General features: G+C 36.9%; 1 protein-coding gene across 4 annotated transcripts in view; it reads right to left on the minus strand.

Annotated features, from left to right (window-relative positions):
* mv (lysosomal-trafficking regulator mauve) overlaps positions 1-27,272 on the minus strand; it is a 282,285-nt gene that overhangs the window by 99,052 nt on the left and 155,961 nt on the right. For all 4 annotated transcript variants that reach the window (XM_081758816.1, XM_081758815.1, XM_081758813.1 and 1 more), the window contains exons 15-20: positions 21,647-21,725; positions 20,977-21,170; positions 13,266-13,439; positions 8,632-8,937; positions 7,628-7,913; positions 4,414-4,553 (exon numbers count right to left, since the gene is read on the minus strand). In XM_081758816.1, the coding sequence (XP_081614942.1) occupies positions 4,414-4,553; positions 7,628-7,913; positions 8,632-8,937; positions 13,266-13,439; positions 20,977-21,170; positions 21,647-21,725 (1,179 nt within the window). The remainder of the gene's footprint in view (positions 1-4,413; positions 4,554-7,627; positions 7,914-8,631; positions 8,938-13,265; positions 13,440-20,976; positions 21,171-21,646; positions 21,726-27,272) is intronic.

A 27,272-nucleotide genomic window follows, 5' to 3' on the forward strand; every position in this document is an offset into this window, starting at 1 on the left:
AAAAATGTTTTTGAGAAGGGTAAGTCATGACTCTTTCCCACTCAAATCTTAGCATTTTCCGTACAGAAGAACAGTGTCGGAATGACTTTGTAGTGTGTTAGTGTTATAATTAGAATTACACACAGCAACCTCTTCCATAACCTACATCACCAATGAAATCCCAAAGGGCGTCAGTGAAACTCACCAAATCTGAGTTATGAAACTCACCACTAAAGGAGATCCGGGATATGATGGCTTGTGAGAATCTATTGTTACAGTGTGTTAGAACAAACTATTACATGTGCCCCAATCTAAAGTGAATCGTGCAAACCATCACAAACTGATGCTGGAAATTGTCTGCAAGACCAGCATGAATGTGTTAACGCCACGGCGCGGAGCGAAAAAAGAAGTGAAGAAGTCTGTATGAGCCCCTATCTGGTGACAAAGGATATTTGTTGTAACAATGGATAAGGAATAATCTATGTAAGTGACATTGGAAAAATTCAGGTCAATGCCTACAAAAATATTCATGAAAATGACGACATAAATTTGTGCATCAATGCAAAGAACATTTCTAGAAATATTTTGCGCCCGTTACTGGCTCTTGCTATAGACGGAAGCTCTATATTTCTAAGCTTGAAGAGAATGTCACAATTAATGCTGCTTATTACCAAGAATATGTCTTATTCCTAGTTTACACAAACGAAATATCAGTATTGTACAGCGACAAGCCCCATCATGTGAACTTAACCAGCACAAAGTTTTAAGTCACACCGCCAAAACAACGTTGGCCTTCTACCGACGCATGTAACAGCTGAAATTAGCATCTATGCTATTTCGTTCAAAGATATTTCCGTTAAGAATCCAGATACTAATACCGTGGACTGCTGTGTTTTTGGACTTCCTTTCTACAAGTTGGAGTTCGCACAGAAAATAGACTCTGGTAAACCTACGGCACAATATTTCCCTTAAAGTCTGCTGCAGTGGAAACTGCGATGTTGTGTAATGGTTCCCACATCGAGTATGATCGATGATAGCGGAGTAGAGTGTATCTTAGGTAACCCATAACTTCCATTTATTTGGATGTAAACGGATCAGCCTCTGTATATGCCCAGCAAAATGGGAGACCTGACTACGAATCCTCGTCAACCCAGCGATCAGCTTATCTATGCATTTCTACACACGTTTGTAATCTAAAATGATTAAAGAAATTACTATTTCGTTTTGATTTAATGTTTTTATTTCACTCTACAAAAATATTCCTTTCTGTTCTAAATGGATTTTACTTAAAATTGTACCATTAAACAAAACATACAATTATTTTCATATATTCATCAGCAAAAACTTGTGTCCATACACCCACTGAATTCACTTTGTTTAACTATAACTGCCGTTGTACATTCGTCACGGCCAAACCATCCCCAGGCGGTGTCAAAGAAAGCGGCACATCATTGATATGATTCATGTTTCATTGTCACATGAAAGGGATATTGCATGAAGTCCTTTCAGTTCAGTAGTGATGGGAACAACGCATCACAAGAATATCAAATGCGTACCATTTATGGCTTGTTAGGAGAGCTGGGGTCATCAGATGATGTCTTGCTTAAGTACTATGACAGCCGTCTGAGGATCAATTGGGCGTGTCGAGAATATTTAGATAAACATTTTAAATGAGCAGAAAGGTAAAACGAGAGAACATAAATATAAATGAAAAAGAGATATTATAAAGTGAGAGATTTAAATTAAAGTATAATGAAGTCTGACTTTGAAACTGGCTTTAGAAACAAAGATCTGACCGACGAAAGGAAATAAGTATCCCCCCAAAAAATCTTCAAACAGATTATAGAGGATTATTTAATTAAATAACAGAAACTTTTGATGTTCTTTCGTGATATATTTGATTTGATCTGAAGTTTCAGAAAAGACTTATTGCCTTCATCATCAGAGTTCCAATACATTAGGTACTGTTGTATAGTGAGAAACAATATTAAGTATAGGTTGGAGCTATAATTTCTTATATCTCCAATCTATATTCAATATTGTTTCTGACTCTACAATCATTGTGATATAGGTTTAATTATTGCATTGCTAATATTTTGTTTTTCAATATATAACAAGAAAATATTTTTGTAACGTTAAATCTAATTCAAATTTATAATATTAACCGTTTCCCTAGCTTTTTAATCTCCACATTTTTATTGTAATAAAATGTTCCAAGTTTCACTGAATTTCAAACTTTCTCCCCTATTCAAGGTGTTATCACTTTTCTATTGCTTCTCTTACGAAGCTTCTATACCCATGAGTGATTCTGCTAATAACTGACGGATTTTTAAATAAAATTCTATGCTTTTCTAATGGTGGATGTTGCGTGTTAATACTGACTTTTCTGATTGATCTGATCGAATATATCTTGTATGTTCTTAACATCGGGTCAGTTTGATCAATGTATGTTAGGCGACACTCATATGGGATTGAATAAATATCTGAGGTCTATAATTGTTTTGATCTTTCACAGGGCATCGTATTTGTATGGTCTTTGTCTACATTTACTTAACAAACGACCTAATCTATTACAGATATTGTAAATGAAGGGTACAAATTCTATCTTTTGTTTCCCTTTTAACGGAACTCAAAAGTTCTGTTCCTTGTTAATTTTGGCTTCTCACTAGGCTTTATCAATATCTCTTATATTGTAACTATTTTGCGGAAAAAAGCATTTTAAATGGTTTATTAGTTCTTGTACATAATCTTTTTTATCAGATATCACCTTTGTCCTGTGTAATAATGCGATATTGCATTTATTTCTAGAATGGATATGATAATAGGAATCTGCTATTAAGTAGATATCAGTATCAATTGTCTCTATACATAACGCTGTGTGAACTTCCTCGTCGCTAAGCGGTTAGCGTACGCGCTTTGGCGTGGGAGACTTGGGTTCGATTCCCGGCAGGAGCTCATGTGGTTTGGATCACACGTTAAGTTGTAGGTCCACGTCTCATATAGCCTCGCTGCTGAAAGAGATGTTTAAGTCAAATCAAATCAAATATACTGTATGGCGCTAAATTCGTTGTACAAAAGCAGAGGAGTGATTCCTGAGAGTAAAACAAACAAAAAAGTTCTAATAAACATAGGGCGAAAATCTTATAGTTTACGTGTTATAGGCTGCCGAAAACATGTAAAAATGAATTTCAAAACTATGGGACCTACTGTAGTCGGGTCAAGACTTCACTTAGGAACTAGTATGTGCTCTATCCAAAAATACGTTTTAGAATTCTAAGGTACTCACGCAACAATTTTTATGGAGGTCGTTGGAGAGTACTTTATATCATAGGCCCGTAGTCAAACTCCCTCTTTAAAAATTGTTGTGTAAGCACCTCAGGATTCTGAAACATGCATTTTTGGATAGGGCACATACTAGTTCCTACGTGAAGTCTTGACCCGACTACGGTAGGTCCCATAGTTTTGGAGCTATGGACCTTTAGAATTCATTTTTTCATGTTTTCGGCAGCCTATAACACGTAAACGATGGGGGTTTTCGCTCTATGTTTATTGGAACTTTTTGTTTGTTTTACTCTCAGGAATCACTCCTCTGCTTTTGTACAACGAATTTAGCGCCATACTGTATATATGCTGTGTTTTAATTATCCCAAATTTTTATTCATAATTCATAATTTTCTTCATAACAAGATATATCCAATAAAATCGATCAGGAAAATCAGTATTTGTACAATATGCATTACAAGGGAAACTGAACTTTGTTTGAAAGTATTTTAGTTATTAGCAGAACCACGCATGGATACAAAAGGTTAATAAGAGAAGCAATATTAACACAATTAAGTCCTTACGCCTTGGATAGAGAAGAAAGTGAAAATACTTTAAAATGTTAAAATATTTTTGGAAGTGAAATTCGGCAATTTTTTGCAATAAATATGTGAAGAAAAAAATTAAGAAAATTGTTATTATAAACGTGAATCAAAGCTAACTTGTAACAATAATTGATTGTTACATACAATTATATAAATACAATAATTACAACTATGCCACTACTGCACAACAATACCGTAATTTAATGTAACTCTGATGATACAGGCAGTAGATTGCCTGTGAAGTGTCAGATAGAAGATTAGAAGTTCCATTTATTTAATTATAAAAGTCTCTCTGAAAATTATAAAGAAGATTATATGATTATTTATAATAGAAATCACTGAAGGATGAGATAGGATGCATGTCGAATATTAACGACGTCTATACTCACTTAAGCACCCATTTTCTTTATCTTCACCATGGTCGTCTCAGCGACTGGTTTGTCGTTTTGTGAAAAGCGACAAGCCGTCACTGAAACGTTCATGGTGAAGATTAAGAAATTGGTATTTATGTGAATACAAATATTATTATTTATTTCAAACTGAGATTGGAATATTGATATAATTTTACCTGTAAATTTGCAAGAGCTTTGCTCAACTTCCGTGGGTCTACTGGTTGTGCACAAGCGCTTTCCACTGATTCATTTCTCCTTTCCTTAAATATGTCAGATGGAATAACTGGTCTATTTTCATCAGAGAATTGAGAAATTCCTGCAATAAAAATGAAAGAATAATAAGGGATAACGGATATAGTAAATTGGGAGTAGGCTGGATTAAAATCCTAGATCAGATACACGGGGAATAAAACAAACCGAACTTAAAATTATACACATAAAACCTTTGCTGTGAATAACGTACCGAACATACAAGTATTATACTTTTTACTATAGCTGGAAAGAGCAGTCCAGAAGCTGTTGTCTATTGAAACGAAAGAGCAGTTCACTATTTTCTCTCTTGCGTCAAAGTTCATATTGTTATTCGGCTACTGTCAATACATCACCAACAATATTCTAGAATACAGGTCATACATAAAGGACTAAAATCGTCATAGATACAAAGGACAGTTTTAGTCCTGTATTTACATACAAGCTTTGTTGTTTCTTATTCGACACTTGATAATTACACATTGGATATTGTTCTGAAATTTTGTACAGTAGAACCTTCCGCGAAAACTTGTTTTGAAAGTAACAATGTTAGAATGCTATAATAAAACAGGCTATTTTATCTTCATTTAGCAGAAACCTGTGTATTAGGAACATACAGTATTTCAGATCACGTGATTCTTATAAAGGCTTGTTTCACTGTATGTCTTCATCTTTTAATAGCATAAAAAGTGTAAAAAGGAAATATATTGAAGTATTATTACAAGTGAAAGTGGAAACTAGCAGACGATTGGACAAGAAAAATGGTTAATGAAAATAAACGTGAATGGGCTTCTCTCTTTGTTTTCAATCAACCTAAGTGAAAAAATTTAGAGGAATAGTGTATCACATGAATTAGTATAGTCCATTATATCCTTTTATATCCATTTCAATTACTGAAAGCAACATCTGTCTACATTACTTCGGATAATCTTCTACTATATATTAATTACATACGAATACGAATCTACATGCATAGTATAAGGCGAGCTTTCAGTAACCTCATAGGTAGATACTAGAAAAGTTCATAATTCAAATCCTATTTGTAAGAACGTCTAGGAAAAAAAAAACCCTGGAGTAACCACTCAGAGTCCATTCCATTAGCAGATACCATCTTTAAATACCAGAAATAATACATACAAGGAACATCTACAAGGTACATTGCACATAGAGGTATATGAGCAGGACATTGACATATTGTGTTCCAGATAATACTTCGAAAAGAACACAATTTAATAATTTAATTAGAAAAAACTATTGAAATTCGAGTTTTAGTGGTATCTAAAACTTTCGAGACTAGTTCTGTAACACGCCAACAGATGGCAGCACAAGGGTGTACGCAAAAGGTACACGGAGAACCGAACTTCATAATTCAGTGTGCCGAGAGATATCTCGTTCTATGTGTACATCGGGAGCTGTGTAGCTGGTGCCATTCTGGCTACATGCCTTACCACGCATGCGATTTCATCATGGATAGCAAATTAGAACAACGAGTGAACGTGAAATTCTGTACGAAACTGGGCAAATCCGCAAGAGAGACGCTTAATATAATTCGGCAAGTGTACGGCAATGTTGCAATGAATCGTTCGAGGTGTTTTGAGTGGCACGCGCGTTTCAAGAGCGGAAGAACATCACTGAAATGCGACAACAGATCAGGATGACCTTTAACGAGCACAACACCCGAAAATATTGAAACAATTCGGCAACTTATGCGTGAGGATCGTCCACAACATTGTTACCATTGTTGGTATATGAAACGGAACCGTGCAAGCAATCCTCACATGTGATTTGAATATGCGCCGTGTTGTTATCAAGTTCGGTCCCCAGGCTGCTAACCCAGAAGCAGAAGGAACATCGCGTCGAAGTTTCACAAGAACTCCGTCAGTGTGCCATGAATGACCCGTCCTTCATGTCGAGGACCATTATCGATGACGAAACTTGGGTGTACAGGTACGATCCTGAGACAAAGCACAGTGGAAGAGCCTATCATCACGATCGAAAAAGGTGCGGCAGGTCCGCAGCTCGACCAAGTGCATGCTCATCGTCTTTTTCGACATTCGCGGCGTTCTGCATTACAAATTCGTCCCCAGGGGCCAGACCGTCACTAGTGAACAACGAGTGAACGTGAAATTCCGTGTGTGGCGAGTTCTACTGCAAGGTTTTAAGACGTCTGAGGGAGGATATTCGGCGAAAACGACCGGATCTGTGACACGCGAGAAACTGGCTGCTCTACACGACAATGAACCCCATCACCATACTCACCTCACCCGTGCGTTTCTCACCAGAAACAAGATGATCGCACGTCCGCACCTACTCCACTCGCCAAATTTGCTCCTGTGGACTTCGCAGTTGAAGATCCAGCTCAAAGGTTACCGCTTGGACACCATTGAGATCTGATGCGAATCGCATAAGATGCTTGACATGCTTCGAAAAGAAGACTTCCAGGACACATTCCAGAAGTGGCAGAAACGCTGGAAGCACTGAATTGGTGTATAAAGTGACTATTTTGAAGGTAACAGTATGTAAACGTAGATAAATAAAGCACTATTTTGTAAACAGAACTAGCCTCGAAACTTTTTGATACAACCTTCTACAAATATCCTGAACGGAACAGGAAGGTTAAAAATTAGTAATATTTCTGGTTTAGTTGTCACGTTCTTCTTCTTCTTCTTCCGAGCTCCTTCGTGGCTAAGCGGTTAGCGTAAGCGCCTTTGGCGCGGGAGAACCGGGTTCGATTCCCGGCGGGAGCTCAAGTGGTTCTGAGTCCACGTTAATCAGTAGGTCCACGTCTCATATAGCCTCGCTACTGAACGGGACGTTAAACTCAAAATCAACTCAAATCTAACTTCTTTTTCTTCAATACAACTTAAGATTAATTCTCCCACTTATGGAACGATTTTCTCGATAATTAAGCAAGTAATCAGCTTTGGAAAAACAAAATAATTAAAATGCAACATGCAGGCGTAATACCAACCAAATCTTTTAAACAGCGTTGCAAGACTAGCGTTACATGAATAATGATTATTCACACGGTGTTAGTTTTTAGCGTGTTTGTCAATTTTCTTGTCGCTGCTCTGATTATTCACTTTTAATTCCAAACAATGTAACGGCAAATATTACAGTTAAATATAACTCAGTTCTCACCTGATTTATTTGTCATAGTTGCAGATCGAGAGAAAGTAAAACTCATTTTAGGTGCCAGGGAAGCATTTGAAGTGTTCGGCTGTGTTGTTGACAAAAGAAAATAAAAGCTTGAACGAACATGACTGACGTAAGTTGCACTGGCATGATGTAGCAGAAGAAGAAAATCAGCAATAGCCACAATATGTGAGAATTCCGGAGGTGCACCCATTAAAGACTGAATAAGTTCAACCAAAGCATAGCACACAGAGGAGTGAAGTTGAACTGTTTCTTCATACAGAAACCTCTCCTGTTTCACAGAAAAAGCAGAAAATTAAACTTTGTACTACACAAGAAACGCATGGTTATAAAATATCTATATTAAACAAACATATTAAATAACGGAATTTTAGTCTGACTATATTCATTCTTTTGTGAAACATGTTTCCTTTAGCAGCAAAATTAATCACAAAGGTAAGCTTCATCATCTACTAAAATAAAATAAACCTGAACAAAATCAATAAACTGAATTACATATCCTGCTCAAATATTGCGGAATCAAAGCACTCTTAGAAATTATGTTTAAAAGCATTGAATTTCTTGGATCATCTGAATATTTCGGCTTGAAACCATCTAGTGCATATTTTTTAAATATTTATTACACCTATACAACTGCAGATGTAAAATCTCATCATAAACTAGGTTAAGAATGTTTTTATTAGACCAAAACAAACGAAAATATAATATTTACTGATTAATTCATTCCTGGAATTTTAATACGAATGCCAGTAGCGAAGTCATTGTCCCCGTTCCAATAAGGCCAATGGTCGAAACATGCTACACATTAAGATTTTAACCAAAATAAGAGATTTTAAATATATATATATATAAGAATAATAGGAAATGTGAAAAGCCCAATAGAATAAATAATAAAATATATAAAAAGGAAGTAAATCAATACACGTAACAACAGTATCAACACATAACAGGGAAAATTTAAAAAGAAAAATCTCAGAACATATATTTACCTTGCAGAAAAGAAGAAGAGCTTCCACCATCCTAACTCGATTGAGCTGCGTGGCATTGAATTCTCTAAAAGGATGATCATCCCTCAGCAGTACATGAAGCGTCTTGAATAAAGTTCCTAATACTCCTCCATTGTCTTCTGATACTCCATGCTCTCCAGCGCGTTCCCAGTCCCGCCACGAACCAACAATCGTGGACAATAAGAACGAATTTACTATTATGGCGTCCGACTGTTGAACTATGTGAAAGTTCCGACTCCCAGACTGATATTGAAGCACAGGTTTATCACAGCATGTGTCCAACACGGCCTGAAAAGGAAGTTATGCTCAATGAAATGGTTCTAATGCTGGAGAAAACCTAACATATTATAAAACTACCGCTACTCGTTTACAGATGATAAACTTCACTGATTCACAACCTTCCTCACAAGTGATTAGCGATTACAATTACATCTGAACGTATTAGAGATGCAAGGGCTCGGAAAAAAATCGGCTTTTTTGAAAAAAAAAAACGGTTTTTTCTGCTTCGCTTTTTTGCTTGGGAAATTTTGGGCTTTTTTGAAAATTTTGCTTTAAACTGATAAAGCAGACTGTTTCGCTTCTCTACAACAAAGAGACTCATTTAAATAGTAGCTGATGCAGATAATAATATGAAACCTCGAAAATAAACCATGAATTTCAAAAAGATTTTTTAAAATTCTTAACATATTTACATTATGAATTCCAAGGGATTAACCAATATATGTAATAATATTTTAACCTCTTATATACAATAAGTACTTTAAAAATGATACACAAATAACTAGCAAAATTGTATGTAGTATTTTTACTTCAAAATATCACACACCTCTTTTTTAAGCAAAATAAAGAGAAACATGAGAGAAATCTGCACATCAAGAGCTTCGTTTCGGGTAGTTCTGTACATTCTTGAAATTTTTCAGTTAAGTTTTAACTTTCATATACAGTACATTGTATGAATATTTGTAACAAATTTTTCACTGATTGATCACATACGTAATAATCTGTTACCACCTATCAGGTACTTCGGATCTGAAAAAATCGGTAAAGCTCCAAATTCTGTAATGCACTGACTGCTTCTTAAGCTTGTTCAGAATCGGGAAAGTATCGAATTTTCTGTTCATGGATCATATACGTAATAGACGGTTCATCTGAGCGTATGGTTTCCTAGGCTGTAGAATATATAACCACCATCACGGTTTACCCAATGCTGAAGGTTTCTCAATTTTTAACAAGAAAATTCAACATAGTTACGATTTTTTCTTTTACAAAAACGAAAAACTATGGAATACATTTAAAAAGAGTGGAAGAATCAATCACTGTTCCAATTCACAAGAAAGACGACAAAATTGATTGTAATAATTATCGAGGCATTTCTCTTAACATTCTATTAATAAGATTGACCCCATACGCAGATGAAATTATTGGAGATTATCAGTGTGAATTTAGTCGAAATCGACCAGATATTTACCATTCGACAAATACTCGAAAAGAAATGGGCATATATTACCCAGTACATCAACTGTTTATTCATATTAGAAAGGTTTACAACTCAGCAAGAAGGGAAACATTGTACGACATTCTTACAGAATTTGGAATACCGAAAGAGTATTTATTAAGTGTTTAAATGAATTCCAGAGTAAAGTCAGAGTAGAAAAATGCGAGCTTCCACGTCGAGATCGGCCTGAAACAAGGATATGCGTTATCGCCGTCATTATTCAGCTTTGTTCCGGAGTATGCTATAAGAAAAATCAAAGATAGGAACCAGGGCCTAGAGTTGAATGGTATTCACCAGGTTATGGTGTATGCTGATGATGTAAATCTGATAGAACGATCGAAAGAAATGCAGAGGCCTTATTAAATGTTTGCAAGGACATGAGTAAATGCAGAGAAATCTAAATACAAGGATGTTACGGCAAATTATGAATGCGTTAAAATGTCAATTAACACTTTCGACACAGTGGATACTTTCAAATATCTTGGATCAGTATTACAAGACCAAAATCATACCCACAAAGAAATTAAATGTCGACTAAAATCAGGAAATTCTTATTAATCAGTTCAAAATATTTTGTCGTCGCGAATTCTGTCAAGGAATTTAAAGCTTAAAATATATAAAATGATAATCATGCCTGTTATGCTTTATGGTTGTGAAACATGGTCGCTTACGCTGAAGGAAGAACGCAGACTGAGAATAAAATATGAGAATAAAATTCTGAGACGAATATTTGGACTCAAGAGGAACGGGAATGGAGAATGGCGGAAACTTCATAAGGAGGAACTACATAATTTATATGGTTTACCAAACATCGTTAGAGTCATCAAGTCTAGGAGGCTCAGGTGAGCAGGTCATGTAGCCAGAATGGAAGAAAGTAGGAACGCTTTCAAAGTTTTAACTGGAAATCCAATCGGGAAACGTCCATTAGGAAAATCTAGGCCCTAGCAGACATAGGAATAAAGAGCAGAAACTGTATTGAATTGGATGACAGAAGTCAATGGAGAGCTTTTGTGGCCATAGAGAAAGAGAGAGAGAAAATACATTTAAGCACAACTGCACAACAAACATGAGTCAGTGGTTATCTTTCGCGCTTCTATCGTAAAGTCCGGAATTCGACCCCGCATTTTGACAAAAGTTTTTCTTAATTCCATCTGGGAATGTAGAGATAGTGCGTGTACTGTGAGTCCTGGCAGACTTACTTTCTAATCGTTTTTAAATCTTTGTTATTATTAATTACCAGCAGTAATGGATTTGGGAAGAGGGTTAGGGTGGGAATGTCTTTCGAATTGAAGCCTCTACCCCGAAAGTACGGGATTTCTAAAACAAACTAAATATTTGTTTTGCCTTTACTCATAAACTTCAGGCTGTCCTCAAATAAAAAATTAGGAATTTTTAGAAAAACTAAGCATTAATAAGAAACCCTCCCAAAATACTTTTCTAAATCCGCCACTGATTATCAGTAATCAATCTTCAAGGTTGTATCTGGAAGATTATAGCTGAATATACAAACGAAACGAAATATTTGTTATACCTATACTCATAAACTTAAGCTCCTCTTAAATAAAAGTTAGAATTTTTTAGAAAAAACAAAACATTATTCAGAAAAAACCCTCCCAAATATTTTTCTAAATCCGATATTGATTATTTCTATCAAACTGTATTCAAGGTTGTGTCCGGAAGATTATTATTATATCATTGCACAGCTACAATATAACGGAAATGTGGAAGTACGCTCTGACAGATATATTGAAAAACGTACGCTCTGATGGATATATTGAAAAACATAAGCTTAATTATATGCTAGAAGCTAGAGTACTAAGCTTTACGAAGTGAAACACGGATGACTAAAAAGAAATGATCTAGAGAAGAAGAAAATGTCGATAATTCAGAAGTTAAAATCAAGTTAAATAGCTTCTAAAATTGCTTTCAAATACTACGTACTTTATTTTTACTTAATTCATAAACCATGTGTTTACTTTAATTCATAAACCATGTGCTCCATCCATCATGATGCTGAATTCCAGAGCGAAATATGGCATTCAGGTCATGAAATCTTATTTAACTTTAGAGTATACTATAAGAAAGCTATTTAAACAGAAAAATCATGAAAATGAAAAAAGCCAAAATTTCCAAAATTCTCGTTTTTTCCCAAAAAAGCCGGCTTTTTATGTGCAAAAAACCATCGATTCAAAAAAGCCGGCTTTTTTGCATCTCTAGAACGTATGATTCTAAAATGTTAAAATTCTCCTATTGATTAAATAGGAAGACAGATATTAACATATCAATTCCCAATAAGAGCTCAGTAACAAGAAAAAGGCAGACCTTTCCCTTTCATATTTTCTAATTTATTTATTTATTTATGAATACCTTCGGAACAAATAATCATTTTGGTTGGAGTTTGCAGTAGCACACAAATGATCACGTCAGGTGTCTGTCTGGACAGTCGAACAATGCCTCGTTGTTGTCTATGGCAATTCCAGTAGCCTTCCTCTATGATCATGGAAGAACAGTGGCATAGCTACAGGTTATCCTTCCGCAACACCACGTACGGAATGCATCCACCATGATGTGAATATATCTATAGTTCCAGGATGGCGTGCGCGGTCCCAATGGTCGCATTGTACCACTGACTGACTTACTAATTATTTTTGACTACTACTAAATAACATTGAGAGTATGATTACGTTTAATCGGAGAGCCACATCCCCAACAGTGGCGAACGTATTTGAGATGCTAAACAATGACCAGTATTCCCTAGAAAGAATTCATATTGTGTAGTGAGGACAGGCATATTTGCACATTTCCCTTTGATATACGGCTGCAGTGGTGTCTAGAACGTCGCGAATGGAAAAGCACAACAGCACGATAACCTCTTCTCGGACGGAATAAAATTGCCTGCAGTATATGATAGCCGCTTGTCTGCAGTACCACGAAACCAAGAAAAGATAGTTAACATGTATTTAAAAAATGGCAAATGTCCTCTCGTCCCCAGCTTTTCAAACTATTTGTTTCCAACTAATGTAGTTAGAGATGTGACAGCATTCAGTTCTAACAAGGGCTGGGTTATATTTTTGTCAGTGGTGTAAGATGAAGATTTATACTTGTAAAAACCTGTACTTACTTTTAATATATGATGACCAGGTATACACCGAGGAGAAGAGAGCACTTTTAAAAGCAACTTATGACAATCCTTATTCACAAACTGAGAAAACAAACTGCTGTCACTTTGAACAAGTTTCAAAAGAAGATACAATGCTTTAGCCTGTTCCTCTTGGGTTGTCTGCAATTCAACAATCTGCAAAGAAATAAACAAGAACTGTAACGAAAATATATTCATACATATAGGAACTAAAACAAAATGTTGACAAGATTATCGTTTAATACTAAAAAATATACCATAAAATCTTTCGCTAAAAGGAAGGGAAAGACGTACGAATAAAGAAAAAGAAAAATCAAAGAACAGGAAAGTAGTTGTGAGGTGTCGAGGAGGATTCATGTTGAAGTGGAACTACGTCACGGTGTTCCCAGGTTGCAAGTAGAATGTGTTTAGTGAAAGAAAACACGGCTAACTGAACGAGTTGATCAATAAAAGTACTAGGGAAAGAAATGTACATAGTTTAATTATGTACCACACTATAGAAAAGAATAAAAAATACAGGAACTGAAAAATATAGAATTGATGATAAAAGTAATTAAAGAATTGTATATATATATATATATATAGCATGTATATATACATAAATAACAAATGGTATATTTGTATTTTTCGAAGATAAAAATGAATGCTCATTACAACAGGTAGTACGATATTTCCTTAATGGATGTCGGTAATTTCATGCCTCTAGCATGTAGCATATGATGTATGACAATGAAACAAAATTAGCCTGTGTACGCTTGACATTTGAAGAACGCAAATCCATTTTAAAGTGGTATTTCAAATTTGAAAATATCCCTGGAGTTCAACGTCAGTGGAGGCGTGAGTCTGAAACAAACTCTCCTACAAGCTTAACGATTACACGGCTTTGTAACAAGTCTGAGACTCATGGTATCTTTTGTGATGTGCACAAGGGAGGATCCGGAAAAAAATGAAATGAAATCGTTGAGTTTTACGTCCGACGGTTATGCCGGTTAGGCTAAAGGAGACGGTGATGATGAGTAATGAATGAAATGGTGGAATGAAGAAAGTGGGAGGAAACGGGAGAACCCCGAGAAAACCCACGCACACGGTGTTTGTCCACCACAAAGTTCACTTGAGGGAGGATCCGGAAGATCTTGTATAGTCCTGCTCCTCCAAGTCCTCGTTTTAGAAGTTACGTTGAGGTCATTTAGTAACTATACAGATGCAGGAAACTTGTATTGTGCTTTACTGTTTTATATATATGTATATATATAAGATTTTGTATAATGTATAGGTTTAGTATGGATATATAAATTTAGCACTAACATACAGCATACAGTTTTCTTTCATCAGTGTGTATACATTTTGGGCGGACTCTATAAGTGTACACAGGCTGCGGGAAAATAACACAAGATTCCGGGAGGTTATTTCTTAAATCAAATGAAAGAAAAAAAACGGGTCTAATGAATATGAATCGACAAGCGCTTCCTTTCCGTTATAAACCGATGAAAACGCTAAACATCACATATTGAATCGTCCTAGCTTCAACAGTATGTTAGGACCATCACAAGTAGTTTACGGAATTAGATCTATATTATAGCGCAATATTCATTATAGGAAAGGTCGGGGTATTAAGATACACTTGTATAAGTACTATTTCGCCATGAATGGAAAGTAATACAACCACTGTTTACTAAAGGTCTCAGCCTCCCACATTCAAACAAAGCTAGATATAAAAGTTATATATGTTTATGAGGCTTATAATTTGTGAAGCTACTGTGCAAAATTTGGTTTGACTAAAAGAATTCTTTTTATTTATTTATTTATTTATTTATTTATTTATTTATTTATTTAAAGGTCCAAAGTAAGGATGTCAGCCCACGTCCCAGAAATTAGTAAATTTGAACACCGTGTATTCATCAAATACCTCTCTCGAAAGAGACTCTTCCCGAAGGAGATCCACAACGACCTTATCACGACATTGGGGTTGAAGGTACCATCGTATGCCACTGTGAAGAAATGAGCAGCGAACTTCAAACGTGCGCAATTTGGTCTGAACGATGATCCAAGGTGTGGCAGATCAATTTCAGTGACCTCTCCTGAGATGACTGACGCCATTCACCGGATGATTCTCGACAATCGCCGAATCCCGCTCTAACAGATAGAGGACACATTGGGCATTAATCATGAACGGGTGTGGAAAGTTATCTATGAAGACTTGGGTATAAGGAAGGTCGCGGCAAAATGGATTCCAAAACTTTTGAACGAAGATCAGAAGCGTGAACGGGTGGAGGCAAGGCAGTTCTGTCACAATTTCAAGCGGTTAAGGCCAATTTTTTGCAAATGGTAACAGTGGATGAAACCTGGTTATATTTCTACGATCCCACGACGAAACAGCAATCGGTGGAATGGCACCACAACTGTTCTCCACGTCCGAAGAAGGCTAGGACACAGCGCTTCTCTGCTAAGATCCTTGATATGATCGTCTGGGATTGTGAAGGAATTATATTGCTGGAATATCTGAAATCGGGTGAAACCAGCAATGCAACTTATTATACATCTCTTCTGGACAAACGGAAAGCAGCACTAAAGGAGAAGAGACGTGAAAAGCTGTCAAAAGGGGTAATATTCCTCCAGGACAATGCGTCCTCACACAAGGCACGTCTGACATTGCAAAAATTGGAGGACCTATGGTTTCAAATACATGAACATCCACCTTATTCGCCTCATTTGGATCCATCAGACTTTCATCGCTTTCCTAAATTGAAAATGTTTTTAAAGGGAACACATTTCATTGGCGCCGATGACGTCATTTCTCAAACAGAGGCCTGGTTTGCAGAGCATTCATTCGACTTCTATTTGTCTGGCCTGCAAGCACTGCAGCAGTGATGTGAAAAGTGCATTGCACTACAAGGGGAATATGTTGAATAAAAACACCAAGTTTCGCCTCCTACCTGCTTGTTTTCTTGGTGAGGCTGAGAACTTATCAACCCACCCTCGACTACAAAGGAAAGTTTTTGCTAATAATTTGAATTGAATTACCATCTCTGAATGTAAAGTAATGACGTTACTAACGTGTTTCTGTATACGAGTTCAAATTGATAAATACTATATCATACTTCAGAGTTCGACAAGTGAGTTCTGTTCAATGTAAGTGGCTAATTATTGATAAAGGCGAGTGAGTGTAATCTAAGAGTTACATGAAGGAAAAATTGGACTAGCACGGAATTGAACCCACACCTTTAAATTATTGGATTGGACTTTAATTTCCAATTCAGCACCGAGGCTATCTGAGACGTGAACCTACAGCCTAACGTTGAATTCGAACCATGAGATCTCATCGGGAACTGAACCCGGGTCTTCCGTGCCGTGGACAAGTACGCTAACCATAGTCATAAGAGAGTTCTCCGATATCTTTAACTTGACAGAAGTTGTTCCCTTTCCTGTACGTAGCTGTTTCAACACCATTTCATGCGGCCGCGGTGGCCCTGAGATAGAGAGCTCACCTCTGGCGCGTGGGGTCCCTGGTTCAATCCCAGCTACTGCTAAGTGGACTTTCTGATGGATTTTCTTGGGGTTCTCATATTTCCTCTCCCTTCCGTTATTCCACTATTATCATCCAGCTCATTATTACTGTCTTCCTTAGCCTCGATGCATAATCGTGGGACGTCAAGCTAAATAAATATTCCATGGCATTGCTACGAAAAAATGTGTTTATAATGCACGTATACAGCAAAACGAGTTCTTCAGGAATGACCGGAGAATGCGTAGTTATCAAAGGCTGTTTGATTAGTTGAAGCTTAAGAAATAACATACACTGGAAAATGACTACATCCTTGGCTGTTGAGTGATAAATGAACGCTTCATCGAAAACATTGTATATCATCATCATCCATTTGCAATATTCTTTACCTTAGTTCTGGTGTTTTAAGAATATTCCACTCGTGCATTAATATTCGAGAAAATAAATAGCAGTAAGACAGTAGTTACTTAGGAAGACTCTAGAAAAGGTCGAAATTATATATATATAAGAAATATTCTTTTATGGTACAAAGTTGGTGTTTAATTTATTAATATGTATCCAATAGCGTCCATTTGCAAATAACTAAATATTACGTCATTTCAATTTACAAACGTAAAAATGTATTTTAATCTAAGTAATTTGAATGAAAAAAATTGAGAAGTTTACTATTTTTGAAGCTAATCACTACACTGTATTAAACGCTGGAGTGGTAGTTTGTGAATTGCTTTGCACATAGGGATTTTGTGAAGGCTAAGGTCGAATTCAAGTAAACAGATGTTTGAACATGAAAAATGAAATGAAATCTTTGTGTTTTACGTCCCACGGTTTTGCCGGTTAGGCTAAAGGAGACGGTGATGATGAGTAATGAATGAAATGGTGGAATGAAGAAAGTAGGAGGAAACGGGAGAACCCCGAGAAAACCCATGCACACGGTGTTTGTCCACCACAAAATTCACTTGGCGGGGGCTGGGATCGAACCCAGGACCCCAAGCACCAGAGGTGAACGCTCTACCACTGAGCCACCGCGGACCACCCGTTTGAACATGAGACAAGTATTGCTAGGCTACATGGTACATGAGAGAACATGGCATTTTCTCCCATTATTATTATTATTATTATGTTATATTATTTGTTGTGTATATATGTATATATATATATATATATATATATATATATATATATATATATATATATATATATATATATATATATATATATATATATATATATATATAGTGACGTTTCAAAACTCGCCTTGTCCACTTTTTTTCATTTTTGAGTTAGAAACTGAATTCAGTATTGTTGGATATGCTCTTTCTAAATATCATGTCGATTATTGTCAAAAGTGGCTACAAATAACAATAATTCGCATCTGAATTCTGGTTGCCGGTGCAAAACGTGCTAAATTTTGAAGCAGTGCCGGTGCAAAACTTGCTAAATTTTGAAGCAGTGCCGGTGCAAAACTTGTCTTATCCATTTCCACTAATCATGTGGCCTGTGTTTGTCGAGCAGGAATTATGGGTACAGTAGCAGATGACACTCTTACTAAGTCTTACTAAGATGTTCTGTACTTTCTGCCTTCATCACTCATTACTGACTGTCATTTCGTGTTCCGAATAGGTGAAGTTATTTAAATTTAGTGGAATATGAAAATTAATATTCAGCCTTCAGAAGCAACCAGAGGGCGACGTAAGCAAGTTGGACTGAGAAAACGTGAAAGAGAAAAGCTTAGACGTCACCAAGCCCAAGGTATGCCAAGGTATCCCACTTGCGAGCACAATGGGAAGACATTTCGTTGCAGAAAACTAACAATGAAAGATGTGCGTGATTTTCATGGAAATTTTTACCAAAATGAAACTAAGGTTATGCAAGATTTGTATATTTTAAAATACATAGAAATGAGCAAGCCCAAAAGAGAGAGACCAAATCGTGAAGACAGTTCACGTAAAAGTGTTTCACTTAAATATTTTGTGAAAGTATCTGGATGGAAAACATTTCAGATGCAGGTATGTCAGAAGACTTTTCTTGGTATACTTAGTGTTAGTAAAGACCGAGTTCAAAGAATTGCACGAAATCACCTACTCATAGGAGCATTGCCGAGAGAAAAAAGAGGTGGTGACAGATGATCAGCCGTTTATTTAGACAGAAAGCAGTCTGTTAGACATTTCTTAGAATCCCTGAAATGTATTGAATCTCACTATTGTAGAGCAAAATCGATCAGAATTTATCTTTCAAGTGACCTTAATGTTTCCAAATTAAGAAAGATGTACAATGAATCTGTAGGTTCAGTACTTCAAGTTAAAAAAACTTTTTTCAATGATGTGTTTATAGTGAATATAATATTGGTTTTGGGTCCCCAGCAACTGATGTCTGCTCTCAATGTTGTTATTTAAACGAAATGGCCAAAAACGAACGTGACCAGGGGAAAAAACTGATCTGAACATGCAGCTGAAAGTACACAAGAGACGGGCTGAAGCATTTTATGTTAAATTAAACGAAGATGATCCCTTTATGGCCACTCTGTCCTTTGATTGTCAGAAAAATTTAGTTCTTCCAAAATTGCCAGACCAAGCGACTTACTACAGTAGGCAGTTGTATTTGTACAATTTCACAGTGGCCCATCAACATGCATGTAGTTTGAGCTCTAGTAATGTTTTTTGCTACACATGGCTCGAGAATGAATACCCGAAAGATTCCATGGAAATCGCACCGTGTGTCTACAACCGTTTGCAGAAAATTGACTTTGATGACAGAATAAAGATTGTATGGTTGTGTGCTGATGGATGCGGTGGCCAGAACCGAAATTCAATTATGATTAGTATGTGTATGTACTGGTTATCTCAAGACGCTCCTGAACATGTGGTAGAAATGCAACTTATTTTTCCAATCCCTGGACATTCATTCCTACCCGCTGACAGAGTTTTTGGAAATATAGAGGGAGATAAGAAGAAAATCCATTATTGTTGAACCACAGATCTATCTGCAAACGATAGGAAAATTTGGAACGGTTGTGAAACTTGGTAAGGACTGCAGTGTGTATGACTGGAAAAAATTAATTGGCCAAGTGGTAAAACCCCCATCCCAGTGGCATTTCAGATTCAATGTTACCAAACGATTTCATCTATTGAAGACTACTAACAAAAATGTACATATCAGGGGGGAACAAAGCTATAATACTGATAGTGGAGTTGGAAAATCTATTCATAAAAAAAGGTAAAACTTTACGGGACTACTATAAAGTGGAAGTTGAACAAGGGGTATCCATTAAGCAAGCTAAGCTTAAAGATGTTGAGAATCTTTTAGTAAAACATTATGGAAACTTGGGCTGCAAATGATGTCCTGAGATTTTATAAAAGTGTATTCGAGTTGCACAGTAACATCACTGTAGAGGCGGAAGATCACACTTGTGAAAATCCCATGTGCGAACCATCAGATTGTGACCCAGATTGTGGTGAACCTATGATCTAATTTTGATTTTGCAGTTTTATAGAAATCTGTGTTACAAAGTAATGGCAGCTGGTTTTCTTAAGCCTATTTATTATTTTAGTTCTGTTTACTTGAACTAAACCAAACTAATAGTAGCTGGTTCACTGCAGTCTCATTACAGTATTTAGTTGAGTTTTACTTTAACAAAACTAATCTAATGATAGCTGTTTTAATCCAGCCTACCCACAGTATTCAACTTTGTACTTTTCTAAACTACAATAGAATGGAAAGACCCATTTTTATAATGACAATGTTGCATAAAACTTCACAAATACAACATTGACCTAAACTTTTTTATTCATTTAATTAAACCTAAATTTCCGCAACATAACTTGCCTTATCCATATTGCCGGTGCAAAACTTGCTATTATTAATTTTCAAAACTTTTTTTTTTAAATAGTATATACGCATTAAATTTTAAAATGAAATTCTAAAGCCATTCCTAAGACTACAGAGAAGCAACAGTCAAATTTTCGCATATTAAGATTGGAAAATTAAATAACGTATTTTTTGCGTTTTCTGAAAAATTTACTAAAATGGATAAGGCGAGTTTTGAAAAGTCACTACTATATATATAGTCACTACTATATATATATATATATATATATATATATATATATATATATATATATATATATATATTGTAGAAAAAGTTTGTGTTATCTCACGCATTATATTTTATTAATAAAGAATTCAGGAACATACTCTGGCAAAAAGTACTAAAAATACTGGAGTTCCTCCTAAGGTCAAAGCAGCAGCTGCTAAGCCTCGATACTGCTGAGAGTTGATTGGCGCCACAATTACGGGTTGTAACGACAAGGGTAACTGCTGGCTAGCCCGTTGGTCAATGGTCACAACTCGATATCCAGGCTGTCCAGGAAATAGAGATCCAACCACACCTACAGAAAGAGAACAAACACATTCTATCGCTGAAGTCAAAAACACAAACTTTTAAAGGAAATGATCACAACAACAAAAGATAATGTCTTTCTCATGGTATCGGCAACCAGTCAATTATAACTTATCTTTCACGAAACCACCTTACTTCTACATTCCAGAAATTTGTTAAGTAAACCTTTCAAATCTACTTGCTTACACAGAAAATTCTTCTCTTAAAAGGCGTTACAATGCTCCAAAACAAAATTAGCAAAACCATTTGTACTTACTTTAAAGAAGAACTAAAAAGTCACTTTAATAATGTAATATATGGAAGCTGAAGATTATCAAATACAAATTTATTTAAAAAATAAAATAAAACAAAATCTTGAAAATTAAATTTATGTTTTGATACAATTTATTTATTTATTTTAATTCTGATATACACAATTTAAGAAGCTGATCAATCAAAAACAGTACAAATATAAACATCTAGTACCTCCTGGACTTGTAACTACTTGGGGATAAATGTTGGCTACTTTTGGATGTTGCGCAGGATATGTCAGAAGTATATTATCCTGAAATAGAAGAAAAATTATTAAATATATATAAGGTACATTATAGAGAATAAACACAAAACTGTATGGTAAAGGTAAGGAACCCCTCCATACGAGAAGAAGGTAGGCCTTCACTTATTCTTGTCTTGACACGTATTGGAGGTGTGAGCTCCTCTGTGGCTAAGCGGTTAGCGTACGCGCCTTTGGCGTGGGATTTTCGGCAGGGGCTCATCATGTGATTCAGATTCAACGTTAATCAGTAGGTCCCGTCTCATATAGCCTCACTGCTGAAAAGGATGTTAAACTCAAAATCAATTCAACGCATTGGTGGTGGTGTTAGCACCACGCTCCGGCCATCTTTACTACTCAGTTTTTCCCCAGACACTCATTTCGACGAAGGAACCGCGGTGGCTCAGTGGTAGAGCGTTCACTTCTGGTGCATGGGGTCCTTGGTTCGATCCCAGCTCGTACCAAGTGAGCTTTGTGATGGACAAACACCGTGTGCGTGGGTTTTCTACTCTCATACTATAAAGATTATATCGAGTTTGGAGACCCTGGCTAAGATTTATTTTCACATTTTAAATTGCAACTGGAAGATATTAACAATCAAAATTTCTGTAATACATTTCGGTTATCAAAAACGAAATTATAAAATTTATATCGCTCGAAATTCTACATTACTAATGACGTTTCATAAAAAAAGAAAAAAATATCCAAAGATGAGGCATACCAGTACATAGATCTCATTGAGCTGAACAGAATACGGGTGAATGGAAATCCTCATGTGTAGTTTTCGAAAAAAAAAATTTTTTTTGTAAACCTAAAACTGACGCTGTACAATAACTACGCCATCTATTAAGATGAAACTGATAATGGAGTATACACTAATCAAGCTTTTCATTGTCATATTAACAAGATGGCAGAAGGTACGAAGGTTATTTCATAAATAATGCACACTATGGAAAAACGGAATTGATGAAATCGAGGTAAACATTTCGTCAATTGAAGCTAAGGTCTTGAGGCAGCAGGACGTGTGCTTGTGAGCTCTCTAGTGTGGCTTTGATAAGTGTTGAAAATGGAGGCCGCAGGTGTCTCGGGTAACGTGTCTATTGAAGATCAGAGGTCGTACATAAACATTTAAACTTTACGTGGCAAAAACCTCACAGAAATTCACAGTGTCTTATGTGAAGTTTGTGATGAGACAACAGTGGACCGTAGTACAGTGTCTCGTTGGGCCGCTCGTTTCCGTAGCGGACATGTGAGCATAAAGAATGATACAAAAGCAAGAAAGCCGAAATCATAATCAATGAATGAAGTGTGCAACTTGGGGCAGATGCACTTGAACAAAATCGTCGTGTGACATATGAAAAACTTTCTGACATCACGGATTCCATCTGCGTTAGTATCGAATTCTGACAAGTGATTTACAGAACAGAAAAAAAAAAATTCTGCCCGATCAGTCCGCCAATTCTTGACTGCTGAACAGTTGGAAAATGTTACCTCATGCTCCCTACAGTACCGATATGAGTCCACCAGATTAGAACCTGTACTCAAAGTTGAAACAACATACGTGTGGATGTCGGTTTCCAGGTCTGGAAGAGCTTTCTGCAGCCATTATCCTAACCATTCGATAGCTTCAAAAAGATGGCATCCTTGCTGGAATATAGAAGCTATCCGAACGTTGGGATTCCGTCACTGCCAAGCAGGGAGATCATATTGAAAGCCTGTAAAGAGATTCTCTTCAAGCAATAAATGTGGAAGTCACAAAAAATTAAGTGTGCATTATTTATGAAATGATCTCGTAGCATGGTTAATGAGATACACTGTACCCCAAAATTTTTATGAACTTTTAAGTTTTAATTTTTTGTTTCAACTATAATATGGTTTATAGATAAGACATACATAATCGAAAGATCACAACCAGTTGAACAAAATAAGATGTTCGAATATTAATTCTTATGCGTCGATTTCGAGAAAATGTAGGGAAACTACTTTCAAGGTATGAAAACGTCGTCCGTTCCAATAATAATAAACGGTTTTTATTCTACTGGAATAGATTTTTTATTTATTTATGCAGTGTACAAGGTGCTACCCAAAATATTCGAGAATGTCATTGTAAAAATCAGAAAACTAAACTTATCTCCTAATGTCCTCCGTTACCTTCAAAGTAGTCCCCTCCGCCATGACGGCGTTGCCAAAAGTGGGGGACGTTGTTCCCACTTTTGGAAGCACTCCTGGAAGTCCGCAGAGTGTAGGGTGTTCAGGACCAGTTGCGATTCCACTTGGATGTCTTCAACGAAGTCAAAATGTCGCCCTTTCAACACAAGTTTCATCTTCGAGAACAGGTAGAAGTCGCACGGGGCTAGGTCAGGGGAGTAGGGAGGGTGGGGAACCGTTCCCATGTTATTTTTGGCCAGGAATTCTCTCAAAACGTGCGTGGGGTGCACGAGCGCGTTGTCATGATGCAGCAACCAGTCTTTCGTTTGCAACAGCTCTGGCCGTTTACGCCGATCATCTTCCCTCAGTCTCTTCAAAATCTCGCAGCAAAACTGACTAGGTAGAACAAACTCCTTATGCACAATTCCTCGAATGTCGAAAAAAATGGTCAGCATCAACTTGATGTTGCTGCGAACTTGTCTAGCTTTTTTCGGCCTTGGAGAGGATGGCGTCTTTCATTATGATGATTGCTGCTTCGTTTCCGGGTTATAAACATAGACCCACGATACATCACCTTCAATGACTCTGGATAAGAAGTTTGGGCACTCTCGAACTATTTGTTGCAGCTCAGTGCACGTCTGAATCCTGAGGTTTTTTGGTCGATGCTGAGAAGGCGAGGGACAAATTTCGCTACAATTCATCTCATGTTCAGTTCATCGGATTGAATTCGTTGACATGTACCGTACGATAGTCGAAGTCTGTTACAAACATCGTGAATTCTGTCTTCACGAATGACATTACGCACTTTCATAATCATTTCCAGTACTGTACATGTTGACAGTCGACCAGAATGTTTGCCATCTTCCACAAATTCCGGCCTCCTTTCAAACGCCTGAACCACTCAAAATGTGCTTGTGTTACTCAGTGCACTCTCACCAAATGTCTCTTTCAGCATGTGGTGACTTTCGGCTGCAATTGTCTTCAAGTTGACACAGAACTTGATGCAAATCCGTTGCTCCTTAACGTCAGCTATCTGACAAATCACAGACGCACTGGAGCAAGTCCTGATATTTACAACTACAACTCACAACTGAATGAGCCAAAAATGACGCAACTTTGTGGCGCAGCAGCTAATATATGTACATTAGGGTGCATCGAATTTCCACTTTTTTAAAATTCAGCTTACCGTTAGTTTTTTTTTTTTCGCGCGAAATGGGCTCCATATAACGTGTAAAAAATTGCAAGTCGATTGGTCAATATCTTTAGATGTTACCAACGGCCGAAAATTTTTAAATTTTGTTAAAAAATAAATGTTATTTAAAAAAATGTAAAATATGTACTTTTATGAAATATGGTTATCCTATTGTGGTTTTGGTTCTGTAAAAAGGCTATATTTTACGTGAAAAGATTTCAGCTTGATGAGTCAAGTCATTCAGGTGCCACCAGTGGCTTAAAATATGGACAAATGTGTCCCTATTTTTTTCATTTCTTAAAATTAAGTTGCATTGTTTGTGATTCATCTCGATCGTTAATTAGATAAGGAAGATTTTGTTTTACATCTATAGCTCTTTGCTTATGTCCAAACATTTATGAACTCACCACGAGGAGGTGGCTGCAGTTCGAGTTCCGCCCACTCGTATATATTAATGTTGCATATGGTAGTGCAAGTTCATATCATTATTCTTTTACCCCAATTTGATTTTTGTATTAAATTCTGGTATGTTTTTTCTTGATTGTAGTGTTGCTAGGGCAGATCTATGTCGTGCTTCTTGCCCACATACCGTTGATGCCGCTTCTGTCACCAACTTCACCATTCTTTCTACAGCGCGAGTGTGACAGGGTAAGGATGTAATAGATTCATCAGCCATTGGAGCCGTCTTTACATTTCCTCTTAGCTTCTGCAGGCTCAAGTGTTGGCTCCGTCAGCGTCAATTAAACATATCAACATAGTTTGTCGCTTCTAAGTTGATTTTAGGGACAACGAATTCTCGTACCGGTACGCGATCACCAGATTGGGTCGTTTGTCTTGCTTTTAGGACTCGCCTCCAGCCAAGCTCTCGTACTTTAGCATCTTTGTCAGTCAACATTGATAGAAGTAGGTTCTCAGGATGGCCGTACCACGCATACGTACGGATCACTGGATCAACTATTTTCCTGTATTTCGCTTCCATGTGGCGAGAAGTCGTGATGAGTTGCCACAAATGAGCTCCTTCTGCACACGATGGATTACGGATCACAGCAAACCAGAGTGGCGCGTAGACCATCATGATGTACTGGACGATGGTTTTAAGTTCATTCGTGGATTCTTTTGTTCCTACATAAAAACGTAAGAGTCTATTTGCTGTAGTTAGCCATCTGGCTTGATGAATTTTACCAGGCTTCATGTGAGCTAACCCAACGGGGCATTCTCCTGAAGAAACCCCTTGGTAGATATTCAGCAAATATTTTTGATCCGTGCATAATGAATCCTCAGTGAAGTTGAGGTTCCAGTCTACTGGAACGGGCTGAAAACTCTGAAGTGGCAACTCTTCGCAGGTTGGAAGTGCTGATCCTATTAGTCTTCTAAATGTATTTGGTCCAGTAGACTTGTCTATAAACTCAATCAAATGTCGAAAAGGGAGCTCATTCGTGTGTATCATACAGACGATTCTCTGAAGGGGTTTGTTCAGGAAGACTTCAATATGTGCCATCGCACCATTCTTCCGACCAGTGTTGGTAGCAGTATCGTCGGAACCCAAAACACAGATCTTACACGGGGATATTTTGATCAACAAAGAACTTTGTGATGACAGCCCGTATGCTCTTTCCTCTTCCAGATGAAGGAGAGACGTGGCCAAGATAGTTCGATCCTGGCTCCTGTAGCAGTATGTAGTGATCTTTTTTCATTATTCGGTGGTTGATGCCGTCTTTAGCCTCAAGGGTGAGAGTCTGATTCTTCCGTCGAAGTATAACGCTTTTACTTCGGTTGATTCAAGCGATGCACAAGCTTCTTCAACGATGGCGTTTTCTAAGGATTTCTTCTCTCTCCGAATCTTGTTTTTGTCGATCACCTTCTGCTTATGAACTGGGGTAACCAGTCCGGTATCTGCCAAAAGCGACGAAGCGGTAATTGCGGCCTTGCGGTCTGGTATATTACATCTATATACTGCATTGGAGAATGTCGGAAACCTAACTCTCATTTGTTTAGAAGGGCTAGTCTTCTCTCTTTTAAGCACAGGAAGAAACTCGACAGTGGAATCTGACTCTTCTCCCGATTCATTTTGTAAAGGGACACTATCATTTTATCTTCCGGAACTACTAATTTCATTGGGCTTTGGTTCATTTTTCTGACTTCAATTTTTTCGCAATAAATGTTTGACACGTTTCTGTGTTTTCTTTCTATCAAGTCCTGCCATACCCATCTGTCGGGTG

This window comes from Thermobia domestica, chromosome 5 (assembly GCF_964235325.1).
Source record: "Thermobia domestica chromosome 5, izTheDome1.hap1.1, whole genome shotgun sequence".
NCBI lineage: Eukaryota > Metazoa > Arthropoda > Insecta > Zygentoma > Lepismatidae > Thermobia > Thermobia domestica.